Source organism: Marmota monax, unplaced genomic scaffold (assembly GCF_021218885.2).
Source record: "Marmota monax isolate L192 unplaced genomic scaffold, Marmota_monax_Labrador192_F-V1.1 WCK01_AAM20220418_F8-fsc01454, whole genome shotgun sequence".
Classification (NCBI taxonomy): Eukaryota; Metazoa; Chordata; class Mammalia; order Rodentia; family Sciuridae; genus Marmota; species Marmota monax.
The window spans coordinates 44,826-62,023 of NW_026693508.1; the positions used below are offsets into that span (position 1 = coordinate 44,826).

The 17,198-nt window shown below is 39.2% G+C and overlaps 1 protein-coding gene across 1 annotated transcript; it reads left to right on the forward strand.

Moving 5' to 3' along the window:
• Nucleotides 1–1,169: 1,169 nt before the first annotated feature.
• On the forward strand, nucleotides 1,170–16,980 carry LOC124102186 (NXPE family member 3-like). Its single transcript, XM_046458375.2, has 4 exons — nucleotides 1,170–1,226; nucleotides 8,368–9,122; nucleotides 14,236–14,315; nucleotides 16,750–16,980. Exons 1-4 carry the CDS (start codon nucleotides 1,170–1,172, stop codon nucleotides 16,968–16,970), a joined length of 1,113 nt encoding a protein of 370 aa, XP_046314331.1. The 3' UTR covers nucleotides 16,971–16,980.
• Nucleotides 16,981–17,198: the final 218 nt, after the last annotated feature.

The window sequence follows — 17,198 nt, forward strand, 5'->3', positions numbered from 1 at the left end:
CAAATGCTCTGCCACTGAGCTCAAATCTTCACTTTTATGTGGCATTCAGTTGGAGCATAAAGAAGCACAGACTTAGACACTCCCATCATAAGGGAGTGAGTGTACTGTGGCGACTTTCCAATTTCCTTAAACACTGTCACCTGGCATTACTTACGTGTTCAATCATATATCAGGTACCTATTCTAGCCAAACCAGCCCAAACCAGCTCAAATCTTCACTTTTATGTATATTATTCTCTTCAAAATTATGAACATCTTTGGATTTTCAAGATGAGTAAGTTTAAAGAAAGATATAAAGGGAAAAGTAAAGCAGACAGCATATGGGCATGACCAAATCATGTGACACTCATACTGCAGGAATGCAGGATGGGAATTCTGGTAGGTTTGCACTGTCCCTTTTTATCCCAGCTGATCCAGGGTCTCAAATCAAATTCAAAGCTCAACCAATAGCGACGTCGATAATTCTTATTCTCTTTCTTTAGATCTGATTTTTCCTACTCTCTTTTCTTCCTTATTAATAGCTTATGTGTATTTCAGGGCAGTGACATGTGCTGAGTTCCATCCTAACTTTGTCACCTCTTCATCGTCCACTGGAATGATCCAAATGGACTCTCAGATAGACTCTCCCAACGTTGGGCATCTGTCTTGCTGAAGTCCTCCCATTGTAGGAACAATATATCAATAAAGCACCTACAACAAACAGAAAATACATTCTAAGAAAACTTTCAAGCAAACAACGAACTGTAAATTCTCTCCCTGATGGCTTTTGTACATAGTGAATTATCACCTATACCTGAGTCTAAAGTACTGGTGAAAGCAGTGATGTTTCAGATGTATAAGTGAGTCTTAGCCCAGAGACTTGGTGAATGTTCTTCTATACCCTGGAATGGAACCTGTCTTACAGGAAACAGTGTTCATTCCAAAAGTTTGAGTGAGATTCTAGGATTCTGGCAGAGATTGTGAGAGTCCTAGAGAGACACAAAGGCTAGAATAGGTACCTGATATATGATTGAACACGTAAGTAATGCCAGGTGACAGTGTTTAAGGAAATTGGAAAGTCGCCACAGTACACTCACTCCCTTATGATGGGAGTGTCTAAGTCTGTGCTTCTTTATGCTCCAACTGAATGCCTCATTCGCACTCAAGAGCATAGGCTGAGCGAATCCCTTCATGGAGCAATTCAAGGGCTACAAGATTCTGATTGCTGGGTTGCTCTTTCTGGTTTGGGTGAGTACCTCCCTCGACTCTGATTCCTCTCATTGCTGGCTCATTTCTTCTTTCCCTATGCAAACTCCAGTTTAGATCGTAGGAGACCGGACGGAGGGAAGAGCTCAAATTTTTGACCTCGACCTCATAGGATTCTAGAATGAGTAAATGCAGCGTGGAAAATCAGTTTAAGGAAGAAGGTGAGCAGATTGGATCCTGAGCTCTACTAGGGAATCTAACACAAACTCAGAATGCAATGTCAAAAAGCTGGTTCCAGGGCTGGGGTTGTAGCTCAGTGGTAGAGCATTTGCTTTGTATTCGTGACGCACTGGGTTTGATCTTCAGCAACACATAAAAATGAATAAATAAAGATTTTGTGTCCATCTACAAATAAAAAAAAATTGCACTGGTTCCACTGCCCTCTAAAGAAACCAATAGCTCAAGAAACAGAATGATGGGGGAAGGGCCTTACTGGCAACAAGTCAGCAAGTTGGAAAATGGGAACTCTGGTCCTTAAGAGCCATCTTGCTCAGGGGACTCAAGCACAATGCTTACATAGGGATTTGGAGGAGGTATACTTTTCTTCTCAGACATATGTGTGGGACACCAGAAATGGTCATAAATTTCTAGGTCGTCTGCTTTTCTGACATACATGGCACTGCTATCTGAAGGTCACCGAATACTCTGGGTCTTTCAGAGACCCAGAAAAAATATTATTAGCAAGTCCCTTTTTCCAAAATAGCTACCTTGCAATTAACCCTTAAGATACAGAACAGGGGAGAAGAGCAAGAGGCAATTATTATTATTATTATTATTATTTGCCAGAGAACAGTTTTAACTTATTAGGTGGATTCAATCTCAGGTAGCATCGACAACAAATAGGAAAAGAATCATCGTACATCATTCAACTGTGTGATCTCCAAAATTAGTCATTTTAAAATATCAACTAAACTGAGGCAGGAGGATCACAATTTTTTAAAAAAAATATTTACTTTTTTTTAGTTGTAGTTGAACATAATACCTTTATTTATTATTTTTATTTGGTGCTGAGGATCGAACCCAGGGCCTCGAATGTGCTAAGCGAGCACTCTACCGCTGAGCCACAACCCTAGCCCAGGGGATCACAATTTTAAGGACAGCCTCAGCAACTTAGTGAGGCCCTAAGCAACTTGGCAAAACCCTGTGTCAAAATTAAAATAATAAATAAATTAAAAGGGCTGGGGGTGTTGCTCAATTGATAAGCACCTCTAGGTTCAATCCCTGGTACCAAAAAAGAAAAGTAATAGGAAAAAAAAAATCAACTAAAACCAAGAGAAGCCAGAAGGTTTATTTATGTTTCCTCTCAGGTGTAAGAAGTTGTTATGGGGAAATCTCAAAGGAGAAAAGAAAAGCAATTCATGGTGTTCATTGTTTTCTCACCTTCCAAAAGATTTTTTTTTTTCTCTTTCTGCCCCAGTGTAAATGAAAGAGATGGAAGTCTTTGGTGTTCAGTTCTGCTTTTTAGCAGAGAGAAAGAGGCAGGGATTTAAAAAAAAAAATCCTGACTAGAGAAACAGCAAATGAGCAATTGAGTGGAGTACATTTTATTGCTTCACTGAGGAACCTGGGAAAGGCCAGAGAATGCATTTCCCTGTCCATCAGTTAACACTGAGTTTTTGATGAAAGATAATTTTGAGCTCTAAACTCATGCTGTGGCACTCAATAAACAGTAGGATATTTTGCATGGAAAAAGAGATTTCTGACTTTTCTTAGAAAGTGGATGATCTTCAGTATGCCTTGACAAGTCAGTCTTCATCCTAAAACCAATGAAAGAGTTAAATAGAAAAATTCTAGTACCTTAATAATAGTTCTGAAGAAGGTGTCCATTTCATTTCCAGAGTAACCTTGTCCATGTGAAAGGGTGAGCGAGACTTCTTTGGGTCTCAGCCAGAACTTTCTACCTTGTAAAAGTAGTTAAGCTACAACACAGATAAAAATATGCATAAAACTTTAAATTCTCAATAAAAGTCAAAGATACCACACCTGTGGTGATCTCAATCCAAGTTGAGAAATGGAAATTTCCATCACCCTCAGAAGCCTCCTCTCATGCCCCCTTCATGTCACTCCCACCTTCATTTCTTTCCAAGGTAGCCAATACCTCGATTTATGACAATATAGTTTAATTTTGCCTGACTAAATTTCTTGGAAAAGTAATCACACCATGTACTTGTTTATGTGTACCTTCTTTTGAGAAATGTCTATTAGATCATTAGCTCTTTGTTGGAGGGTGAGGTACTGGGGATTTAATTAGGGGCACTTAACCACTGAGACACATCCCCAGCCCTATTTACTTTTATTTTGAGATTGGATCTCACTAAATTTCTTAGGACCTCGCCAAGTTGTTGAGGCTGACTTTGAACTTGCAATCCTCCTGCCTCTGCCTCCTGAGCTGCTGGGATTACAGGTGTGCGCCATCATGCCCCCAAATTTGCTCATTGTTGTTGTTGTTGGTACTGGGGATTGAACTCAGGGGTACTCAACCACTGAGTCACATTCCCAACCCTATTTTGTATTTTATTTAGAGATAGGGGCTCACTGAGTTGCTTAGTGCTTTGCAGTTGCTCATGCTGGCTTTGAACTTGTGATTCTCCTTTCTCAACCTCCCAAATTGCTGGGATTATAGGCATGCACCACCGCACCCCACCAATTTGCTCATTTTTTAATTGGATTTTTTTCTTGCTGTTCCTTGTATATTCTGAATGTTAATAATAGTTTGCTCAATATATCTTCTCTCATTCTCCAGTTTGTCTCTTTTTCTCTGTTGATTGTTTCCTCTATCAGTTCAATATAATTCCATTTGCCCATTCTCCCTGCCACCAAAAAAACCCCCTCTGCCTATATCAATATCTTAAGGTATTTCTGCTATGTTTTCTTTTAGTAGTTTTATAGTTTCTGGTTTCCCATGTAGGACTTTGATCCATTTTGAGGGGTTTTTGTTTGTTTGTTTATTTGTTTGTTTGTTTTGTATATGGTGAGAGAGAGGATCCAGTTTCATTCTTCTGCATATGGATATCCAGTTTTCCCAGTACTGTTTATAGAGACTGTTCATTCTTCAATGTATGTTTCTGGCACCTTTGCCAAAGATCAGTTGGCTGTAGATGAGTGGGTCGATTCCTGGGTTCTCCATGTGTCAGCTTTAATGCCCATATCATGCCTCATTGCTTATTTCAACATTGTAATATGCTTTGAGGTCAATTGCCAGGCCTCTGGCTTCCTTCTCTTTGCTCAAGATTACTTTGGCTATTTGGGGTCTTTTACAATTCCACATGAAATTTAGGACTTTTTTTTTTCTATTTCTGAGAAGAATGCCATTGGTATTCTCATGAGGATTACATTGCATCTTTAAATCTCTCTGAGTAGTCTAAACATGTTTACCACATTAATTCTTCCAACCCATGAACTTGGGATGTTTTTCCATTTTTATTTATTTATTGTGGTGTCTTCCTCAATTTCTTTTATCAGTGAATTGTAATTTGAATTGTGGGGATCTTTCACTCTCAGTTAAATTTTTTCCTAGAATTTTATTATTTTTTGAGACTTTTATAAATGTGATCACTTTCTTGATTTCTCTCTCAGCAAGTTTATTATTGGTGTTTAAAAATGGTATTGATTTTTGTATGTTAATTTTGTGTGTCTTGTGACTTTACTGAATAAGTTTCAATTCTAAGAATTTTTTGGTGGATTCTTTAGGTTTTTCTACATATCATTCTGTGCCACATTTGCTGTGAGAATGAAGAGCATTCTCAGCAACCAGACTGTTCACATTCCAGGAAATGTTGGTATGACTTTGAAGGGATGGGCCATAGAGGGAAGTACCTTTCATTATATTTAAGTAGTTTATTTTTCTGTTTTACTTGGAGTTCTAACTAGGAATGGATTCTGACAAATCAGAGGCCATTTCAGCATCTATTAGTAAATTCGCATGTGCAATTTTTTTTCATCTTTAGATTTTCAGATAGTACATTACATTCATATATTTCCCGATATTGAACCACCTTTATGTTTCTGAATAAAAGCTACTGGAATAAACTATATTATCATTTTTTAGTGCTGTAGTATATTTAGAATTTTCATAAAACATGAGATAGTGTTGCTGTTGATATCAAGAGCAGGTGGTAACAAAATAAATCAGGAAGTTCCTATCTTTTCATGGTCTGCAGTTCAGGTTGTTCGAACTTATTTGTACTCTATAAGCATCTCTCAGTGTTCCCAGGGACCCCCATCTCCATTAATACCATGTATGGTCACATTTAGGCTAACTTTGTGGGTATGTGATAGCGTCTCATTGTGGTTTTCATTTCCAATTACCTAATCATTCAGAACTTCTGGATGTTGTCTTTTGCAAAGGATTAGTTCAAGCTTTTGCTTGTTTTTCTGTCAAGTTGTCTGTTTTGTTTCTAAATCATAGGATTTCTTTATTATATCCTGGTTCTTAGTGCTTTGTTAGTTGTATGTTGCAAATATCTTCTTCCTCGCAGTGATTTGTTTCTTTCATTGGCCATAGCATCTTTAATAAACCATTTAATAACATTTAACAAATGGTATCTTTTCTTAACTTTAAAGGAAGTTGTATTTGTCAGTAATCAAAATGTTCTGTGGTGGTTAGTGCTCTTTTGTATTATGTTTAGTTTTTTTCATCTAAAACATGTGAACATAGTCTCTGTAAGTGCATGGCGACCAAATGACAGAGGCGAGAAATGGGAAGCAAACCTTGGATCAGCAGCTTTCCTTTATTCTGCTGTGAATCCATCAGGCATAGGATGCCTCATTTTCTGGGTACGAGAAATGGCCCCAGAGTTACAGAAGGAGTCTGGGTTTTAAAGTTTACAATGAGGGTGAATTAATCATTGGAGATGCGGATGTGCGGTTTGGACAGTGAGAGACCTCATTGTGCGGATTAAAATTTTAACTGAGGAAGGCAGTTGTAAAATGTTTGAAACTCCTTGTCATTTGGGAAAGCTTACAAGTTGGTGTTCACTGCTTATCTTCCTTCCTCTGGGACCCATTGTCACCTAGTGCTTCTCTATTTGGTTTTCTCCTTCCAGGACTCATCTAAAATGGGGAAGGGTAAAGTCCAGGGCCCAGAATTTCAGTATTTGCCTCCTTCCTTGAGGACCCATTGAGATTGGGAAGGGGCAATATTTGGTTTTTGTGGAGATGCTGGGGTGAACCTGGGAAGGAATAAAAGTTTGCTTTTTTCCTCAGGGCCCATTGCTAACAGAAAGGATGTTCTGGGACAGGTTTAATGTTTGGTTAATTTTCCCTCCCTCCTCCCGAGTCACACTGTCCCTTTGTTTTTCCTGGGGAGCTGTCTTGTAGGCATATTATTTTCCATAACCCTTCAGTCTCCTATTTGTCACCTAAAAATCTTCATAGGTTTTGTATTTCATGTTTGTTCTTTCATCTACTTAGAGTAAATATTTGTAAATACTCTATTCTCTTATTCTGTTTGTCTATTCATGTACCACTTATTAATTATTAATGCTTTATGGTAAGACTTTTTTATAAAACTTTTGATTTCACTGATAACTAGCAAGTTTTAATATTTGGTAGAATAAGTCTTTCTCAGGCTTGTCTCTCTGTCTCTGTCTCTGTCTCTGTCTCTCTCTGGGTCTCCTTCTTCTACCTCCATTTTTCACTTATAAGGGCCCTTATATTTATTCTAGGTCCACTCAGGTAAACCCAGAAAAAATTATACTCTCAAATCACCTGATGAGCAACTTTAAATCTCCTTTGACATGAAATCTAACACATTCACGATGCCTGGATTTTCCAAGGAACAGGAATAGCCAAGACATTTTTTTTTTTAATGGTACTGGGGATTGAACCCAAGGGTGCTCTGACCTTTTTTATTTTACATTTTGAGACAGAGTCTCGCTAACTTTCCAGACTGGCCTTGAATTTGTGATCCCTCTGCTTCAGTCTGCTGAGTCACTGGGATTACCAGCCTGTGCCACAGTGCCTGCAACTCATCCTGTTGGATCTTGAGACAATGTAGTACAATTTAACAAGAGGCACATCTATAATAAATAGCCTGGTTAGGAGACAATGGGAAGGAGAACAGCAAGTTCCTTACCCTGTGCCTCATGACACATAGCTGCACGATTAGCCTCCCAAGATGATTGCTCTGAGCTCGTACTCCTAATTCCAGGATAACTTCACATTAACAGTCTTTCCACAGATTGGAATTGAGATGTGTTGGTAAATTGCCTTTTTACTGAGATCCCTTTGCTGAAACGGAAGGGATATTGATGGATATTGGTGGGTGAATATCTGATACACAGGTACCTCAATTCCTTTCACCCACCACCAGCCCTATGGTGTAAAACATGGCCTCTCTCCATGGCTCTTCCCATTTGGAACTTGTACTTCTCTGGAATGTATTTGTGACTTTGTAATGCCAGTGAGATCTGGGACCCTGGAGGAGACTCCTTTTCATAGCAAACACTGTGCCTCACTTGGAAATAATCTGCAGTATCTTTCTTATTTTGCCAGCCCATACCTGACCTGTGCCTTTCTAGAATTTCCTGCCTTTCCAGTGGTTTCTGAGAGTCAATCTCTTCAGCTGAGCCCAATTGGAGAGGGAGTTCACTGAGGGGATGGTCTCACCTTGTTCTTCTGTAATCCTCAAGAAAATTGAGTAAAGGGTTTGCCCACCTTGACTTTCAGCTAGAAATGTAGGTTGGAGGTGGGAATTGCGGAAAGAGGGGAAAGGAGAGGAAGGTCACTGAGAATACCAGGCTCTGGGGAGGAAGCAGGATTTGTGAAGAGTGAGGAAATCAGAGATCTGAGGGTTGGGTCCAGGCTGGCTCATAACTCAGGGAGCAGGTGGATATGGGGAGACAGTTGGCAGTGGACGGAATAAGAAGGCTAAGGGAAGGAGACAGTGGAACTAAACAAGAGACGCAACTTCACCTTTGCAACATGAGATGCTTCTTTTGAATAAAGATGGTGGTGACTTGGATGCCAGGCTTATGAGAGACAGACAGCATGATGCAGGTAGGGAGAAGCCCTGGGTCCTACCTGGCAGAGGGGACTGAGCTTTGGTGAATGGAAATCTCCTTCCAGTGAGAAAATGAGAAAAGTAGAAACCTCCGACAGATTCCTCTTTCTCTCCCCACAGGTGTTCTATTTCAAGATGTCCTGGACTGACAACATCATCTATCGGGCTCCAGGACCCCGGCCTGTCTCTAAATATGTCTCCAACTCTGTGGAATCACCCTTCCTCTTGGACTCTCTCCGCCAGGAGCTCTTCAACCTGACTCACCTTCTATATTGGCCTCTGACCCCAGGAGATAGGGGGGACTTTTTGTCCTCCACCAGCCCCAAGACCTCCACCTACCACCTGAGGGGTCCTGCTCAGGACACCTATGCCCTGGGTGGCTACCTGGAGGTTGTCCTTGTGGCCAGGGACCACCAAGGCAGGCGCAAGATCCATGGTGGGGATCTGTTTCAGGCAAGATTGCTGGGTCCAGAATTGAGAGCAGGGGTCCCCGGGGATGTCCAGGACTTGGAGAATGGCACATACCTATTGTCCTTCCCTCTGCTCTGGGCTGGGAAGGCCCAGGTGCAAGTGCGGCTGATCCACTCCAGTGAGGCTGTTGGGGTTCTGCGCAGAATCTGGGAAGAGAGGAGGGCCACGGTTGATTTTAGGGGGTATTTCCAGGGCAGTTCTGGTGCTAAAGAGACTGTGATTTGCAATGTTGATCCTCACTCAACTGGGGCCAAAGGGCATACCTGCCAGTACAGGGATGTGGTTTCTGGTGAGCTCTGGTTCTGTGCTCAACCCCCTACTCTGCCCTGCAACTCTTTGGTTGCTCACTCAAGCGGGAGTTACCTGAAGGTGACCACACCACGTGATGACGCCCTGCTGGCAGGGTAAGAAACCCAGGATATGGATTCCAACCCTAAGCCTCATCTTTCCTTCCAAACTCACTCCTGTGATCCAGTGGCCCTCCACCACTTCCACCACTTGCACCATTCAGCAATTATTTCTACTCAATTCCAACATGAGCTTGTTGGGCAACTACCAAGTGACAGACATTGCTAGACAGACATACAGTACATGGTCAGGCTGTATCTTCAGAGAGGATTTTGATTGATCTTAGATTTGAAGTTCAATGAGGACTTCTGTAGATAAGAGGCAAAGTATTAAATACAACAAACTTATCTCAGGGCAAAAGTAGCTGAAGTGCTTCATTTATTTATCTAGGGTCTTGCTTTCATTTCTGTTTCAACCCAAGAGTTCATTACTGCAGATATTTAGTAGATTTTTAAATTATTTTCAGCAAAATATGTTGTGAATACCTAGGTGTGCCATTCTTTTTCATGAGTTTGGGTAGCATCTTTGACATTGGTTTCTTCAATTTCTTATAGAGTTTATTTCCTTTTTTGTAGTTTCATGATTCAGAACACTTAACACCATCTATTTCAGTCTTCCTTTTATTGTGTAAAAATGATGAGGGATATGAATTTCCCTCTGAGTACAGCTTTAGCTGTATTCTCCAAAGTTTTACATATGGAAGCTTTATTTTTATTGTGTTTTACATATTTTATAATTTCTACAGTTGTTACCTCTTTAATTCATGAGTTATTTACAAATTACTTTTAAAGTTTTTGTGTAATTTGTAAATGATTTGTGAATTATTAACTTTTAAATTTTTTGAATTTTGAGAGTTTAGGGTTGAAATACCCTCTAAAATTAAAAATACCCCCTAAAATTAAAAATCTACTAAATATCTGCACACGTCTTTAATCACAGTGACTCCTGCTTTTTCTTTGGATGCCACATTTCATTGAAAGTAATTTACATTCTGTATTTTTCCAGAAAGAATTCTGAACCTATTTAATCTAACTTGTTAAGTTTTACATTCTCAACTTTTATATCTTCACTAATATTTTGTGACTGCTTAATCTAATAGCTTCAGATATAAATGTATTATATTGTGTTTGTAGATTTATAGGTTATGATCAGCTTCCTCTCTCTCTTTGTGGTGTTAGAGATTGAACCCAGGGCCTCTTGCATGCTAGGCATGTGCTCTATCACTGAGCTATACCTCAGCCCCAATGATATCTCTTTATAACACAGCAGTTTTCACTTCACAAATTTCAAGGCAATGCTATGCTGGATATTTGTCTCTGAGTTTGTTTTATGTTATTGGTAAATTAATTTGGGATCAGGAAAATACTATTATGGTGTCACAAAGAAAAATATAGTTAAATTGGGCTACATAGAAATCAAATACTTCTCCCTTACAAAAAGTAACTTAATTAAGTCAAACTAAAATCTGAGAGATGATATCTATAACACATTTAATTGATATAATAATATTAGTACTAGGAGTAAGTAAAGAAATATTACAAAGCAATAAGAAATATTATATAGCCCAATAGAGCAATAAGGAAAAAATATAAATAAGAAATCAAGGAAGAAAGATTTGAATAGTGAATAAAAAATATACACTCATCCTCATAATCAATGAGGGAAATTTACAATGAAACCAAGATATAATAATATGTTTTTTTGGGAGTTTCCTTTTAATTTTTTAAAATTTTGATTCAGGTTCTTGCTAAGTTTCTTAGGGCCACACTAAGTTGCTGATGCTGGTATTGAACTTGCAATCTTCCTGCCCCAGCCTCTCAAGTTGCTGGGATTACAGGCATGCACCACCACACTTGACTCCCAAATATAATGTCTTTAATTTTTATATGGACAAAACATTTTAATCTGGAAAAACAAAGAGTGATGATGATGGGTAGTGGTAGAAAATCTCATATCTACTGGTAGGGGTGTTAATACCATTACTTATACCATTACTAAATCTTGAAAACATAATGAGTAATGATAGATACATATTATAGCTAAAGTTTTAAAACTTGCAAACAATTCTAATTAGTATTTTGAATTCATAAACATGTATCAACTGTATCAAATATGGATGAGAATATAAATAATGAATTCATAATAGTGACTTCATCTTTTTGAGGAACAGTATGAAAGAGGGCAGGAGCATGGGGGTGTGTGTGCCTGAGGAACCTGTAATGATCAATCTATTAATTTTCAACCATTGATTGTGAATAACTATAGACCCACAAAAAGTTGCCAAAAGAATACATTGAATCATCTGACTCTCTGGCCCAATTTCCCCCAATGGCAACATTTCATATATGAAGAACAAAATCAAAACAGAAAATAAGCTTTGATACAATTCTGTTAACCAGACCACAAAACCATTCAGTTTCCGTCTACTGGTCCATGTAGTTGTGTGTGTGTGTGTGTGTGTGTGTTTCTCTACAAATTCACAATACGTATAGAATGTTGTAACCACCATTACAATCAAGATTCAGAAATGTTCTCCACCAAAAGGAAACCCTTCTGCTCTCCTTTCTAGGCTCTCCCACTCCCCAGTGCCTGTTCTTATCACCTGGTAACTCTTTTCTGTTCTCTATCTCTACAGTTTTGTCATTTCTAGATGGTTCTGTAAGTAGAGTTAGACAGTAATGCAGTAATTTGAGATTTTTTTACACAAAACACAGAGTTCTCTAGACCCATCCATGCTGTTGGATCTATTGATAATTCATTTCTTTTTCTTGCCACTGTGTACGTTTGTTAAGACATTTGCCCATTGAAGGACGTTGGGGTGTTTCCAGATTTTAACTATCATAAATAAAGCTTCTATGAATATTTATATACAGGTTCTTTTTTTTAAAAAAAAAGATTCTTTTGTCATATCTGTGGAATAAAATGCCTGAGTGCAGTTTCTTGGTTGTGCAATTGGTAGATGCTTAGTTTTACAATAAACTGCCAAACTATTTGCCAGAGTGGCTGTACCATTTTATATTCCCACCAGCCATGTGTAAGAGACCCAGTCTCTCTGTGTCCTCTCCTGCATTTAGCATTAGTATTTTAACATTTTAGCTATTGATCAATTTCTTTTTAAAGAAAGATTGGATTCACGTCTGGCAAAATATTAATATCTAATAGATCTATATGTTACGTACACAGTAAAGACATTTTTTAATGATGCATAGAAGAGGGGAAGGGAGCCTGATGGAGTTATAGCTACAGAAGGAGGTAATAATGGGATGGGTGTGGTGGTGCACAACTGTGATACCATTATTTTGGGAGGCTGAGGCTGGAAGATCCAAAGTTTAAAGCCATCCTCAGCAACTTAGTGAGGCACTGAGCAACTCAGCAAGACTCTGTCTTAAAACAAACAAACAAAAAAATTAAAATTAAAAAAAAGGCTGGGGATGTGGCTCAGTGGTTAAGCACCCCTGGGTTCAGTTCTTGGTACTAAAAAGAAAAGAAAACAACAACAAAAACAAATAATGGAAGACTGGAGCTGTTTTAACTTTTTGTTTAAACAATAAAAAAATCAAATTTAGTGAAGTTTCATTTACATGCAATGAAATAACCATGTTTCTAATGTGCAAGTCAATGTGTTTTTTGATTGCCAATACAGTCAAGCTAGAGAACATTTTCCCCTGAAGTTCTCTTGCACCCCTTCACTGTCAATTTCTTTCCTCTTCTAATCTCCAGTCCCAGGAAGCCAAACAGCCTTCTGACAGTAAATATAGGTTTGTCTTTTGTAAAATTGCATAAAACCAGAATCACACAGTATACAGTCTCTTGTATCTGCCTTGTATCTGCCTTTGGGTCAGTGAAATGTTTCTGAGACTCATCTCTGCTGTTGTATATCAATAGCTTTTCCTTCCTATTGCTGAAAGTCTTGTGTCTTATGGATATAGCACCATTTGTTCACCCATTCACCTCTCCGTGAACATCTGAGTCATTTCCAGTTTGAGCCAATAAAAAAAGACTGCTGTGAACATTGAGGTATGAAGTGGGGTTTTTTGTTTGTTTGTTTTATGGTGCTGGGGATTGAACCCAGTGACTTGTGCATGCAAGGCAGGCACTCTACCCATTGAGCGACCTCCCCAGCCCCGAGGTATGAGAGTTTTGTAGACAAATATTTTTATATTAGGTAAACAACTATAGATCCAGCTTTTAATTTCAAAAACATTATTTTTTAGAACAGTTTTAGATTAACAGAGAAACTGAGAAGATAGCGTGAACTTCTGGTGTTTCATTTCCTGCATAGTATCTCTTCTGATTCACATCTTACATGAATGTGGTACATCTGTTTCAATTCATGAACCTGTGGTGAGGCATTATTAACATTACAGTCCATTAGATTTTTAACTAATGTCTTTTCTTATCGGAGATCCCATTCAAGTTACCATATTACATTCAGGCTTATCTTGGTTGTAACAGTCTTTCTGACTTTGTCTTTGATGACCTTGAGTTTTGGAGAAGTACTGATCAATTATCTTGTGGGATTCCCCTCTATGGAAATATATCTGATGTCTCTTGCTTATGATCAGACTGGGATTGTGTATTTTAGGAAGGAAAATTGTGGAAGTAAATTATATTTCCATCAGGTGACATCACAGGTACACAGTATGAATGTGGTTTGTGCCTGGCCAAGGGGATTTTTGTTAGGTTTCTGCACTGTAAAGCTACCCCCACCCCACCTCCTTCTTTCTTACTGTAACTTTGGAAATCAGTAGGCACAACCCAACTCAAAGAGTGGAGAGGTGTGTCCCCAATGTCTGAGTGTTCATATAACAATAACAAAAAAATCTCTGCTCCCTGTCCTTCCAGAATTTAGTGCCAGGAAGTGATTTTCCTCCCTGGCATTCTGTGTATTTCCATTTATAGAAAAAGAAAACTCTGTGATCTGGCTTAGTTGTCTTTCTTCACCTTGACTATTAGTAAGCCAAAAGTCCAATGAGTAGAGGAAATGCAGAAAGTCCCTCCCCAAGACTCCTGATAATGGCTCCAAATTATAAATGTGCTAATTATTGGAATGTTCTCATTCCTTTTTTTAATTAGAGGGGAAACAACAAGTCAATCAACAAATCCCTTTAGCAACTCCAGATTTCACCAGGTGGCCTTCCACAAAGCTCTCTCTCCCTGTTTCTCCAGGAAGGTGACTGACAAGCTGCTGCCTCAGGGTGTTGCTCCAATTCTGATCAGACCAGCAACCACAGAAAACATCAGTCGGGGTGAGTGGGGCTGAGTCATGCTGGGAGTGGAGGTTGATAATGGACCTATATGGGTTTTGTTCCTTGACCGAGAGGCTAGCCTCTCCCTTCCAGGGCGGTGGAGTACAGGGGTCAGCAGAACGGACTGTGACACCAGGCTTCTTGGATTCACATGCTATCCCTGCCAGTCACTGTTTTTCTGATTTCAAACCACTTCATTGAGGTATGGATTGACATACTAAATGCTGTGTACAACTAGATGCCTTTGGCCATAAACACACCCCATGAAACCATCAACACAATCTGTACCATAAACATATTCGACTTCTAGCAATTATACTTTAAGATTGTGATGGGACTGATGAAGAGAAGATCGAGAGTAAATTAGACTTTAAAATCTTACTTTGTGACCGAGGAGCTCAATTTTTATTCTGCAATTTTAGGAATATAAGAACACTGAGGATGTGTTTTCCATCTATTGTTCTATATAGATTACTATAATGGGGCAGGGAATTGAGTGCCATTTCATGCCCTATTTATCTAGAGATGTTCTATAGTAAAGGAAAATATATGCTTTAATACTCTCCTGAAAATATGATATGTTTTTAAAAATTTTATTTATTTATATATTTATTTGGTCTTGGGGATTGAACTCAGGGGCACTTAACCACTGAGCCACTTCCCCAGTCCTATTTTGTATTTTATTTAGAGACAGGGTCTCACTGAGTTACATAGCGCCTTGCTGTTGCTAAGTCTGGCTTTGCACTTGAGATCCTCCTCCCTCGGGATCTTCCTCCAGAGCTGCTGGGATTACAGGCGTTTGCCACCAAGCCAGGCATATTTTAAGTAAATACTCTATACACATTAAAAAATATATTCATTACCTTCCAAAATTTCCTCCTGCCACTTGTGTTTATTATTACTGTTATGGTGTATGTAACACTTGGCATAAGATTTTTCCCTCCCAGCAAATTTTCACTCTGCAATACAGTATTGTTCACTACAGACTCGGGACTGTAGAGTAGATCTCTTGGACTTATTCATCCTGTAAAACTGAAACTTTGTCTCTTTTCCCCATCATCTTCCTGCTTTCTCTTCACCTACGCCCATGGCAACCATCATTCTGCAGTCTGCCTCTTGAGTCTCACTAGTTAGATCCCTTGTGTCATTGAAGCCAGTGGTCTTTGACCTTCTTTGGCCCATTTCACTTAGCATGACGTCTCTGGAGATCAACCACGTTTTCACAAATGGCAGGGTTTCCTTCCTTTTCTTTTTGTTCTTTCATTTTCCTAGCTATACCAAGGAATAATTGACAAATGAAATGCATGTTTTTAAAGCATACAATGTGATGATGTAGTATAGGTACAGGTTAAGAAGCAATCACCCACAATTGAGTTACTTGGCCCATCCATTGTCTCACATAGTTTACCTGGTTGTTTTATTTTTATTATTTTTTTAGAGTGATAAGGACAACATGACACTTAATCTCTTAGCAAATTTCAAGTATATAATATAGATAATTATGATTTACTGTCACCATGCTATACATTAGAATGTATTGATCTTATAAATGCAAATTTGTACATTTTGAACCAAATCTTCCATTTTGCCCTTTCCCCAAGTCGCTGGCAACCTTCATTCTACTCTATTTTTAAAATTCATTTTTAGATTCCATATAGGTGATATCATATGGTATTTGTCTTTCTCTGCCTGGCTTCTTTGTTTTTGTGTGTGTCGGGGGACACAGGGAATTCAGCCAAGGGGCATTTTTCACTGAGCTACATCCCCAACCCTTTTATTATTATTTTTTAAAATTTTGAAACAGGGTCTTACTAAACTACTTAGGGTCTTGCTAAATTGCCGAGGCTGGCCTCGATCTTGCAAGCCACCTATCTCATCCTCCCAAGTTGCTGGGTTTACAGGTGTGCACCACCAGGCCCAACGGTCTGGCTTATCTCCCTTAGTATAATGCCCTTCAAGTTCATCCATGTTGTCCTAAAAAGCAGAATGTCCTTTCTTAAGAATGGATAATATTACTCTGTATGTGTGTCCTGTTTTCTTTACTCATTGATCCATTGCTAGACACTCAGTTATTTCCGTGTCTTAGATATTGTGAATAATGCTCCAATGAATGTGAAACTGTGGATAATCTTTTTGAGATCCTGATTTCACTTCCTTTTAGTATATACCCAGGAGTGGTATTGTTGCATCACATAGGAGTTCTGTTCATTATTTTTTGAACTGCCAATCATTGATCTTGATCACATATTGCTTAACATTTCATGTCCTAGTGTCCCTACTCTCACCAGATATAAGAATGGTGTGTCATAGGTTTTGTCAAAGAGTAAATGAAAAAGATACACGTAAAGCACACAGAAGAGCACCTGACATCTTCTAGATGTTAATGTTGGTTCTTTTTGTTTTTTATTTTGTTCTGCTTTTCTCCTTCCTATAGTGCTATCCCCACAGACCAAGTGCCGCCCTGGCCTTCTGGCCCCAAAGCCCTCTGGCTTCTACCACCAAGATGTATGGCATTCCCTGTCCTGCTCTGGCCAGTCCTTCCCCACTGTTGACAGCATCCTGGGCTGCCTGGCTGGCCACATCGTGCACATGATGGGGGACTCCACGCTTCGGCAATGGTGGGAATATCTACGTGACACAGTGCCCTGTGAGTGACACATGGGGACTCATGAAGAAACAGGTGACCAGAGAGGGATTTGAAGGAAACTGTGGTGCTTAGTGGAGAGGTGGGCAGGATGCTGGGTGCTCCTGAAAGGTGAGTGAATGAGGAGGGCACAGTTATCACTGGGCTGTCTTCCTGGTTTAGTTACCATGGAGCTCCAATGAGAGCACCAACCTTTCAAATAACAGCATGTGGTGATTCCAAGAGTCCTCATTTAATTT

Bases quoted from the DNA above. Each gene is read 5' to 3' on its own strand.
- LOC124102186 (XM_046458375.2), top strand. From the start codon at position 1,170: ATGGAGCAATTCAAGGGCTACAAGATTCTGATTGCTGGGTTGCTCTTT. The intron at 1,227-8,367 runs GTGAGTACCTCC...CTCTCCCCACAG, and splicing joins GGTTGCTCTTTCTGGTTTGG to GTGTTCTATTTCAAGATGTC. The intron at 9,123-14,235 runs GTAAGAAACCCA...CTGTTTCTCCAG, and splicing joins GATGACGCCCTGCTGGCAGG to GAAGGTGACTGACAAGCTGC.